This window comes from Aptenodytes patagonicus, chromosome 7, assembly GCF_965638725.1.
Source record: "Aptenodytes patagonicus chromosome 7, bAptPat1.pri.cur, whole genome shotgun sequence".
NCBI classification, from domain to species: Eukaryota; Metazoa; Chordata; class Aves; order Sphenisciformes; family Spheniscidae; genus Aptenodytes; species Aptenodytes patagonicus.
This window is the reverse complement of record NC_134955.1, coordinates 543,368-555,227: the sequence shown is the minus strand read 5'-3', so window position 1 is coordinate 555,227 and position 11,860 is coordinate 543,368. Positions and strand designations below refer to the sequence as shown.

The window sequence follows — 11,860 nt, the reverse complement described above, 5'->3', positions numbered from 1 at the left end:
CGCGAAGGGGCGGGGCCATGGCCATGGCGGCGGAGGCGGCGGAGCGGCACCTGGAGCTGCTGCGGGAGGAGCGGGAGGCCGAGCTCGCCGAGAGCAGGTACCGCCGGGCCGCCTGCGGTGGGAAACCAGCAGGCAAGCCAGCAAGGCTTGCCCCTGTAGAGCCTGCTGTCACCTACAGCAGCCCCGACGCACCGATCCTGGCGAGGCCTGCTGTCACCTATGGGAAACGCTGCCGGACTCACCCCTATAGGGCCTGCTGTCACCTATAGGAAACCCTGAGGGACCCTCCCCCTGGGACCTACTATCACATATGGGAAACCCTGCTCACACCCCTATAGGGCCTGCTGTCACCTATGGGAAACCCGGACAGACATACCTCTAAGGGACTTGCTGTCGCCTATAGGAAACTCTGCTGACTCACTCCTATAGGACCTCCTGTCACCTGTGGGAAACGTGCTGTCACCTATAGGAAAGGCTGGTGTACTCACTCCTATATAACCAGCACGTCCTGATAGGAAACCCACCCTATAGGGTCTGCTCTCACCTATGGGAAACCCTGCTGGACTCACCCCTATAGGACCAGCTCACCCCGGTAGGAATCCCTTTAGGGAGGGAAGAAAACCCTTTAGGGCTTGCTGTCACCTATAGGAGCCAAGCTCACGTCAGCAACACCTTGAGGCTCCCCTTCTCCTCCCCCAGACCCCGGGGGGGGTGCTGGGACCCTGCAGCCCCTGCCCAGCTCTGCCCTCCTGCCCCGGGGCTCGAGCTGAAACCAAATCCCACCTGACTCACATGGATTCATGGTGCCAGGGAGGGCGGGGGTATCACCTGGTCCCCCCGGGTTGCATGGGGCCATGTTGGGGGCACAGGCGCCCCCGCTTCTGGCGCCGGTAAGGCCTGGCCTTACCCAGCCCCGAGGACGGAGGGTGCCAGGAGGCAGGACGAGGCCATCCCACGGCTGCCTGAAGTTCCCTGACACCTCAGCTCCCTACAGACCAACCTACAGGAAACAAGCCAAACGGGGGGGACTAAGGAGAATAAACCTGGGGGGGTTTCTTTTTTGTTTTGATTATACAAAAATAAAGACGCCCCCCCTAAATGAGGCTGTGGAGCAAACACAGCTGCTGCAGCAGACTTTGGGCCCAAAGGACAGCAGTCTGCAGAGCTACTGCCTGCACTTTGTGCCATAGTCACTTGTAGCCTGCAAGTCCGTGCCAGACACCCACTCCTCTTCCCCGTGCAGCTGCATGTGTGGTGCTTGTTGGAGGTTAGCAGAACCTCATGTAAAAGATGGCAAATCTTCCATTTTAGCGCTTACATGCGGTCGGAGAAAATTCAGGTTATTCTCTCCCGGGTCGTGGGACGTGGGTAACTGGGCAGGTCCTTCCTTTTCACACCCAGACAGGAGGGGGAAAAATACACAGAAACAGGCGTTGCCTCTTCTCCAGGCTCCGTGAGCATCTCCCCATTTCTCAAAATGAGCCTGTGGAAGCCAATCTAGTTACATCACTACAAAGTGATCGAGTAAGCCAACACTTCAACAAGCTGATGTCTCTTTTGCCACTGTCCTTCCCCTTCTTTTCCATCTCCTCCCCGTGTCTTCTTCTGTTTTGTCACCTGAAGCTTTGAATCTCAGCTTCAGTCCAGCAAATGGTTTTCACGCCTGTGTGTGGTTTCCAGGACGTGGCAGGAAAGCGTCTCCCTGAAGGAACTGCAGCGCAGAGGCGTCTGCTTGCTAAAACTGCAAGCTGCCAACCAGAGAACCGGCCTCTATGGACGGCTGCTCGTGACATTTCAGCCTAGAAAATACGATTCAGACGCCGAGCTGCCCTATAACAGTTTCGGTCCTGGTAAGTGATATTCCTGTCGGTGCGAAGTAGGTAAAGTAAGAGATGACCAATGCCTTCTTCCTAACATCTTTCTAATGTGATATTCGTAAAGACTGAGTCTGCAGAGACACTTCTCTTTTCCTTAGGCAATGAGGATATTGCCTTGCACTCTCCAAAACTGGTCCACAAGAGAGAAGCTGGCTGCACCAGATAATTTTCTGGTTTAGTTTAGTAATTTTCTTGGTTTAGTTTGCTAGATCATTGAGCTTGCTAAGCAGGTGCATCATGGGGAACCAGACTGTTTCTGACCCTCGCCGCACGATGGTACTATTTCGAAGTGTGTTGAAGTTCAGTTTGTTGATGCATTCTTTGTCACCCAGGCCTCCAAGCTGCTGACCTTTGAAATTAAAATGACTCATTGCAGATTAGGGTCTCAGCCTTGAGAGCATCTGTCAGTGCTCTTCAAAGAGAAGTAACATTGCTGTAGCAGTAAATTATTCCTGGGATGCAAGCATTTTAACGTAAGAGCTGATGGACCTTATGGAGGAAAGCTTCTCGTAGTTTGTAAATCTGAAATTTAATCCTCAGTGAACATGAGCCCCAGCTAAGTTACAAACTTAGTCAAACATCCTGCTCAAAATCTCCATTTCGTCATTACCCTATGTAATTTGACTCTCTTTCATCATCTCACAGTGACTGCGAAAAGCTGTAGCAAGTCCTTAAAAATCTCTGGTCTTTCTTAGTTCTGCTGACCAGCTTATAGCAGTCATCTGGGAGGCACATATTGTCATGCAGACTCCTCAGCTATTATTAAAAAATAAAATGGATGTAAAATGGTTTGTCTGAGAGTTCAGAGAAGTCAGGTTTTCCCAAGGTCTGTGTGAAAGCATGTGGGCTTTCTGAGCAGCTCTGGCTATGGGGAGCACCACTGATCTCCACTCCAAGACCTGTGGTATGTGGAGGTCTGAAGGCAGCTGCTTAGTTGCTGTCTGGTGCCTTCTCACTGCTAATTGTCCTTCTGCTCCCTCTTGCTGTGTGCTTTCTGTCAGCTAAGAGAAGAATATTCTCCTTAGCTTACGGGCTTGACACAAATTCTGACCTTGGCAGGACATATGGTGCTAGAGCTGTGGTTGGTGTAAGTGGTCCTGCTGTCTGCATTAGACTGTGCTTGGTTGCTCGTCTCCCCAAAAGAGCTTCTTTTTAAAATGTTTGCCCCACTTCACGCTCTCTTTTCAAACTTGCCTTTGCAGGGGACATTGTGGGCCTTTACGATTCAGCTGGCCAGGGTGATCCACTCTCCACCGGCATTGTAACACGTGTCACCTCCAAAGCAGTGACTGTTGCCTTTGAGGAGTCTCGAGATGGCATGCTGAGCTTGGACCGAGAGAGCTCTTACCGCCTGCTGAAATTAGCCAACGATGTCACCTACAACAGGCTGAAAAAGTAAGGGCCACGGGGTTGCAGCTCACCTACCATCACTGCTCAGGAGCACAAAAGCCAATTGAAAATTGCCAAGTTTATTCTGGAAAAGCTCTTCTGAGATCTCAGTTTACTTCACTCGGCTTGGTTTCTCTCCTATCTTATTCCTTTTACTCCTATAGCAGCTCTACCTAGGGGAGATATCCACCTTTTGGATGCGCCTTTCTTTTTCCGCTAACTACTGAGGGAACCCATACTGAGATAACTCAGTTGGATATGTTATGCTGCAGTGTCACAACAGCCTGAATTTATCTACCTGCTGGCTGGTATGATCCTGCTCTTCCCTCTTCCTCTCCTGCCCCTCACCCCACACTCAGCTACATATTTTGGTCCCACGTTGTATCACCTCTGGTACTCACTGGATTCTGCGTAGAGCCTTTTCCATCCTGGCAGAAGTGAGTAGCCTCTTTGCTGAATTAATGTGCTGAAAAGGCTCGGCCCAGGGTCTGACTGTATCAAACTGGAGTAATAGTAGAAAGTGGAAGTCTGGCCAGCATAAGGGATGTGTGCATGAGGGTTGGGGATGCAGCAATTAGATAGGATTAGCCTGTTGTGGAGTAACATTTTTCAGCTTTGGAAGAGTTGAATCTATGCCCACAGTCTTCTGTCACTGGGCCCTAAGGTGCACAGGGATCTCTGAAGGAATTCATGCTGTGTATGTAACCTGGCTATTTTCTTCTTTGACAGAGCTTTAAATGCACTAAAGCAGTATCGTAGTGGTCCAGCCTCTGATCTGATCAACGTCCTCTTCTTTTCTTCTGATCCAAGCGCATTCAGTGAAACAAGTAAGGATGCTTCTTTATAAGACTTTATACCAGACTGATGGCAGATGCTGGATTGATCTTTCTAGAGAAATTCTCACCTTTAGGTTCAGAGCCCCTGAACCTTCACAGCCAAGTACATGCACCGAGACTGCTACTGGTTTTAGTGTGCCTTAGCATGTGAAGCTGAGACTTACACAGGTGGAGAGCTCTTTTGAATGGACTGTCAAGAGCAGATGATGTTGCTGCTCTCATGCAGGTTTTAAGCAAAGATATGGAAAGTTATTGTGGGGAAGGAGCCAGGGGGGAGAATCTTCACTCTCCAGAGCAATCAGCGAAGCCTGAAATTCCCTGCCCACAGGAGAAGGGCTCTGTGCTCTGTCCCTGCCCAGTTAGGAGGATGCTCACCTCTTCAGATATCACATCTGACAGAGGCAAAGAGCCAGAGCCCTAAGTGATGACTATGCAGGCATTTCCACCACTGCGCTGCCATTAATCCTCTTCCAGTCTTCCAAGTCCTGTCTCTGGGGCTGACCAGCTGAGAAGGATGCTTGTGGTCTCTCAGTTCAAGACCCATTCTTTGAAATTGCCCATGGGAACACAAATAACTGATCTTTGTGAAGTTTTTATCCACACCAAACATGCAGCTTACTTTGCCCCAGGAAAGACCTGATTATTGAATGTGAGTAATAAGCATTGTTGCAACTGGCAGCATTGAACGCTTACGTTTCATACTGGTTTATGGGTCACTGGACACGCTTCGCTCATGTAAAGACCCTTGTCATTGCTGGAAGAGAGACTATTCGGCTAGCTAGTGCTCACTTTTCTTAGAGCGTACCGAGTAAAGCTGAATTCTGGCATAAAACAGGCAGGATTTGTGATGGGGGAATTTGTTTGCACACATTCATGAGTCTGAAATGCAATTGAGTTTATGAGGCATCTCTTATTTGCTTCCTGCCCCAATCCCATCCATAAACTTCAAAGATCAGAAACTGCCGGTGCTGCTTCTATATTGAAAATCCAATAACTCTGCCTTCATGGGAATTAAGTGACTGTGGAACTACTACAGTTTGAAACAGCATGGGAATACTTGTATTTTTATTTTTACAGCCTTCTGATTGTGTTCAGTCAAGTTGGGGATGTGCAGGCTGCTTTGGTTTCATCAAATACTTAAAGCCTCACAACTTGGTTTTACCAACAGCTGTCAAAACAATTGCATATAAGTAGAATCTCCTTTTACTCAGATCTTTTGATGTGAGCCTTTAGAAAAATGAAAGGTGAAATTACACAGCTTACGCTTTCAGAGAAACCATGGGGAAACCAAAGCTTCTGATCAGCAGAATATCCAAGTGCTCAGCAGCTGCTAATGAATATTATCCCTTGACAGAAGGGAAATATCATCTGGGCTGCAAAAATCAGGGAATGAAGGCAGAGGGCGGATTAAGCTGCCTAGCAGGATCAGGCCGGCAGTCTGTATCTAAACCACGTAGAGAGCTCAGGTCTCTCCTCTCACCACTCGGCAGCATGCCACGGGTGAAACCATCCATCCCTGCCTCGTTCCTTGCTGGCCAGGGTTCTGCTCGGTTTCCTCCCCACCACAGCTTGTGCTCTGTGCTTGCTGTTGCAGATTTTCTCCTTCTTTGATAACTGTATTTAGTTGGCCACAGTGGTTTGCCTCTTTCACATACACATTCCCATTCCCCCGCAGCATGCCTTCAGGCTAGGCTTCTGATACAATATACCAAGGACGAATTAACGTTAGTGCGAGTCATATCTCTGTAGTTTTAAGCACTGAGCTTAGTCTGAGTCAAACCTCTTAGTCTTTTGGCTACCTAGGGACCTTGTTGTACTTGGGTGTTTAATATTAGATGAAAGAATTAAATTTTAATGAACTAATACTCTTAGCAGCTTCAACTCTGCTTTTTCCCTTGTGGTAGCAGAACTGCCCCTCTAATGAAGAAAAATTCTTTTTCACCAAATTGCTCAGATGTGCCAAACTAAGCACAGAGGTGAATTTTACATCTGCGCAGCACTGAGAATATTGATTGATAGGAACATTCAGCCACATTAGACAGACAGAGGAGATGCAATATGAGAAGGCAGCATATCACCTGAGAACAGCAAAATGCTCTGGCAGGGTGGAAAGGCCTTCCCTTTACCTTCTCAATTTATACCTCCTTTCTCCCCAACTACAAAGTTGTTATACTACCCAGGAATTAAACAATAATGACTTTAACTTTAAATAGGTCCTGCAAGGTGCCTTGATCTGCCAGCCTCCACTGAGTTGAAGGGGAGGGCACTCAGCAGCTGGCTGGATAAATCCTGTCTCTTATGCTTATATGATGGCACATGCAGTTCCCCGGGTGTCCCGTACACCTTAGCACACAGGGATGTGTCCCTGCAAATAGTATAGAAACTCACAGATGTGCAGACTGTCTGCAAAAGGCAGCAAGTGTTTCCCAGGTGCATGCTCTGACACAGAAGGATAGAAAAACCTCACAGCATTTCAGGCTGCTTCTCCTCCATGACACAATATCTCCATTCATGACCAAGCATCTTTTAGCCTAGTTTCTTAGGGAGATGCTTTGCTGTGTATGTCTCATCCCATCCATTATCTGATTTCAGACAAACCCATCAGGAGTCTGAGTTAATAAGTTCTGTACATCTCAAAACTGGCTGTCTAGACACACATCTATATTAACGCCATTGCAGGATGCAATATAAGCTCCACTTCAATCAGAAGCCCAGAAAGCCAGGGGAAGGAGTGAGACCATATAAACACCCACCCAGAGAAAAAGCTAGTGCTGACATTTATGCAGGAAAAGAAGAGGAAGGCCTAGAATAGATGAGATCCATACCTAGAGGGGGAGCATTTGTCACTGTCTTCTGTACAAACTGTGGGGAAGAACCAAATTACAAGGAAATCGAGAAGTAGAAGGGTCAGTGGAAATCATAAGCACCCAGCTCTATGCCTGGATGTTCAAGGGTGTTCTCCCAAGGGTAAAACAGGCTCCAGCAAGTGATACGTGCAGCAGCAGAATCCTAAATCTAATTTTTTAAGTGTGGGGAAAAAATTAGAAGCCTCATTTTTCAAGCATGGGAGTCTCAAGACTTTTAGGTGGGTTCTGATACCACTGTGTATTTTCATAAAGCGTGTAGGGACTTAATATCGAATCGGTTAGAAACTGGTCAGCATGTTCAAGTGTTAAGGGGGTGTGAACTGAAAGGGCAACAGAGAGACAGCAAGTCTGTATGAACTTCATGTCCTCAAGAAAGTGGGCTGTAGGTACCCAGGGTGCAGCACACAATGTAGAGTTGAAACGCAGAACGCTCACCAGTACCACTGAAAGATGCGAGATGCGGTGGTTCTTCCCAGCAGCAAAGCTGGTAGACTCTCAATGCCATCCTCTGCTCTTCTGGTGCTTTCTGCTGGTGGCTTTTTCCCCCCAACATGGAGCATTGTAACCTGGAGGGAAAAGGGAAAAGCATCTGGGTTCCCCCCCCACCCCACGAAAGGTTGGTTATAGAGGGTCTCTTTAGGGCATACCCAAATAGAGTTACATTATCCTTGTGACCTATCTGGTAAATAGCTTTTAGTTGCTTATTTTTTGCTGTGCTGCGTTGCAATCTCATGACTGGATCACAGTTGCCTGGGTTATCTTGGGAGAGCAGGCTGCCAAATGCTGTGCCTGGAAGATCTATACTAAAGTCTGTGTCATCCCAGGAGGGTGCCTAAATCCAGCCACCAGCCGATTAGGTTGACAAGGAGTCTGATAAAGCCAATGAAAACATGGTTTTGAAGTAGTCAGTGGCTGCTGGTGTCTGACCCGTGCAGGATATTGGCTTACTAAAAAAAAAACCCACCATCGGTATGCACAGAAGGGTAATAGCGACAAAAACAATTTAGTGCCCTTTTACCCAACTCCTGATGACTGGCAGAGCTGCTGCTGCTATGCTAATTTGCACACAGGTGTCAGGAAAATCCTGCTCATTACTGGGGGATGAACCCCTCCCAGTAGTAATGGCTACAGGCATGACTCCCACTGGAACAATGTCCCTGGAGCACGTTTTTTGGGAGTGGGCTGGTGTAAGATGTTTGTCAGTAATTGGGGAAAAAAATGCCGGGCTTTTGACCCTAAGAAGCCTGCAGTTAGTTTGTACCAGCCTTCTCATCCCATTGTCTTTGCAGGCAACAGGAAGTCTCACAGCTAGTGGGTTCTCACACCATTGCTACTGCAAGATGCTTGGGTTGCCCCTCTGGGTCTAGCCAGGAGTATGTTTGGACTCAGGGTTGAGCAGGGCCAGGCCTGATAAGTGTTCTGGGATCCAAACTGTGAGGGACAGCCAGAGGCTTCAGGTTTGATTCAGAAAGCTGGTGGCTCCCCATCAGATGGTAAGTGGCAGGGGTATGTTGGAAGCTGTCTCTCCTACACAAAGGACACATGCCAGTGGGGATCTGCAGCTAAGAATGGGACTGGTCCCCACCACAAAGCACTTCCACCCCTTACCTTGCTGCCTCCAGAAAGGTACCAAGTGGGAGAATAAACTTTCTAACAGGCAAACTCTGAACTGAACAGGATTTCTGCTCTTGTTAGACTCTCTGGGACACAAAATCCAGAAGCTCATCCATAAGAAATGCTCTGCTTCACTCTCTTCCACTTTAACCTGCACTCATGGCCCAGAAGCATTTAGAGCTTTCACACCAGAAATCTACAAGAAACCCTTTCCTGCTCACAGCTGCTGTCTTGCAGCATGTATGCAGGGACCACTGCACCCGTACATTGTTGTGGATGTATAGAGAGGCTTTGCTTGCCAGCAGAGGCCAGCACTGCTCTGCTTGCTGGATGGACACATTCCCTTTTCTTTCAGAAATAAGGTTATGCCTTATTGTATGCATAATCCTATGCAGATCACTAACAGCTAGTAGCTCTCTCTTGTAGTCCTGGTCTAGAAAAAGTGAGGGGGTGTTCACCTCTATGCCCCGACACTGTCTGGCTCGCGTGGTCATATGGAGAGCAAAAGGCATGGCTTATATCTAATTATACCTATTGCTGTAAAAAGACATTTGAAAAGAGAAAGAAGAAAAGAAGCCAAGTTAAAAGGCAGGGGTGTCCCCAGTAAAAGCTGACCCAGCAGGCAGAGCACTGGGGAAGCACCAAGGATTTCTAGCAAAACTTCCTTGGCTACTTGGCACAAGTCCAGCGCATGTGACAAGTCACTTGCGAAAAATCTTAAATGCCTCTTGTCCCTCTGCCATGTGATACCTCTTGTCATCACAGGGGCCATGAAGAGGCCCTTGAGACCTATGGGGAAAACTAAGCAGTCCAGACAACTCAGCTGCCAAATACTTCATAGGGAGAGCAGGGAAAGTTCCTTCTTTCAGACCTAATTACCCACTTGGATTTTGTCCAACAGTTTTGCTGCAGTTAGGTTGTACTACAGAGGAGCTGGTCATGGGGTCCAGTTCACTGTTGGTGCCTGTACACACTGATGGTGAGGAATATACTTTGGAAGGTACATTGAGAAGTGAGAGGCCTCCAGCTCTGGGGAACTTGAGCTCTTCCTCCCAGGAGGGACTGTTCCCATCTGTGTTTGGTGCAAAGACCTCTTTCCTGGACTTTAATATCACCCTCCAACCCACTTCTTCACCCAAACTGCTGGTACTATGCAGAAAAGTGTCTTGGTTCCTGGAAATGTTGTTGGAGGACCAACCTTGATGGCCAAGGTGATTTTTTTTTTTTCTTTTTTCCAATGCTACACTCCTAAATCAAGTTGCACATCAGGGGCTGAATTACCTGACCACCAGCAAGACCCATTCCTGCCAGGCCCAAAGATGCAGATTTACATTCAGCCTCTCCATGGTCTCCATCGGGGCGCTGAGATGGACAGCCTTGGGCAGAGCAGGAGGCAGCAATGCAGAGTTGATGCCACAGGGCTAGAGCTGGGTTAACGGGTGTCTTCTGGGAGCATCTGTGAAACCCTAAACTGATTTAGGCTCTGGGGTCAGCCCTGCTGGAGCAGATAAACTGTATTTCTTCAGGTGAGCCTACTTAGAGCCCAGCTGGTGGATGGAGAAGAGTTTAGAGGAGCTACAGCATCCCTTAAAAGGCTCTGCCCTCCTCCTCACCACTAATGCACCCAGCCCAGAAGAGACACACATTTCCCAGCCTGCCTACACAGCAACTTTTGGCAGCAGGTGATTAAAAGGGAAGAGGGTGTGCATGCGTGTGGAGAAGACTGTTTCTGATCTCATTCCTTGAGCAAGGAAATATCAATGACTCCTACGTCCCAGCTGTTCCTCATTGTGGGAAATGCCTTTCACTTTTTAAGCTATTCTTTCTTTTTCCCCAGCCCATGGGATGCTTCCTAGTCTTCTCTTAGCCATTAGCACACTAACTCAGAATTTATGTATAAAGCAAGAGGCAGGTTAACAGGAAAAAGTACCATTAGTCCTGGCTCTGTCTTCCTCACCAAGCATCTTTTTAACAAATGTTATTTGTTTAACCCGGACACCTCATTTAGTTGTGCTGCTTCAAAAGTCAGTGCCAGAGGTTACATGGGAGTTGCACACAAGTTAACCTGCCTAAAACCAGAAGAAACTTCCATGCTTTTAATCAAGCCCTTAATGCAAAGATAGCAATAAAACACATGATGCCCATCAGGGAACGATGCCCAGAGATTTGTCTTATATAAGCTTTCATGGGAACATTATTTTCAGTAAACCTTAGTGTAATGAGTCATCATCTCTGCTGTAATTGACTTCCATAATGAACAAGGAGATTAGCAGCAGGACTATGGGGGATGAGAATAAATATGGGTTTAAGTTAGATAAATCTAGGAGGTAAAAAGCAGCTTGCGAGAATTCAATCTTCTGCAGTGAAACCAGTTCTCTTGTAGTGCAATTTGCATATTCTTTTCCCTTTTTGCCTTTCTGATCATTAAAGCTCAAACTAATTTTAGTTTTCATCATTTATATTGCCAGTTTGTATCTTTTTCCTGCCTTCCTTTTCAGTCATTGTTGAACAATACAGGCCTGCTCTTTTCTGCTCACAGACACTGTAGTTTTTTCTGCTGCTTTTTCACTGGTGCTGTGTTGGGTTTGTTAACTGGAATGGGAACAATTTGTTCGCAAGATCAACTACTTCCTGCCCTCTTTATTGAAGGTTTACTAAATATGCTGGCTCACCTTTAAAATAAACCCAGAGCACCCTCCGTACCCAGGAGATCATACATGTTTGATGTTATATCAAGTAAATGCCTCTTTAAATGCTGAAAGGTGTCAATACAGGCTAGCTGTGTTCACAACTGAATGCTTGCTCCTTCTGAAATATAGCAGGGTAGGAGAGAGAAGGGAGAAGACACAGGTGCAAGATGGATAGCCTGTTCTTTTTGAAGGCATAACAAGCCTTACTTTTACCAGTCTGGACTCTTTTAGCCACCTAGGTGGTACACAGCATACCTTCCTCCCCAAGAAGGTTATTCTCATTATCAAATTGATTTGGGCTAGCTTCTGAGACCTTCTTATTTGTATTTATGGATTTGTGCTGCTCAGCAAGCACCCAAGTTAGGGCTGAGGTTCAAGTGAATCTCCTGCTGTCTCCCCAGAGCCTCTAAAGCTTTACAATGACTCGCTGGATGCATCGCAGAGGGAGGCTGTCTCCTTCTCACTGGCACAGAGGGAGCTTGCCATCATCCATGGACCACCCGGCACAGGGAAGACCACAACACTAGTAGAGGTCATCTTGCAAGCTGTACAGCAAGGCCTGAAAGTGAGTATCAGTGGCAGGACTG

At 47.4% G+C, this 11,860-nt stretch overlaps 1 protein-coding gene across 1 annotated transcript in view; it reads left to right on the top strand.

The window, feature by feature from the left end:
• The first annotated feature begins 23 nt into the window (after nt 1-23).
• The window catches only part of IGHMBP2 (immunoglobulin mu DNA binding protein 2), a 45,418-nt gene continuing 33,581 nt past the window's right edge, over nt 24-11,860 (top strand). The window contains exons 1-5 of the mRNA XM_076343608.1: nt 24-97; nt 1,681-1,850; nt 3,080-3,272; nt 3,996-4,093; nt 11,675-11,838. Of these exons, the coding sequence (XP_076199723.1) occupies nt 24-97; nt 1,681-1,850; nt 3,080-3,272; nt 3,996-4,093; nt 11,675-11,838 (699 nt within the window). The remainder of the gene's footprint in view (nt 98-1,680; nt 1,851-3,079; nt 3,273-3,995; nt 4,094-11,674; nt 11,839-11,860) is intronic.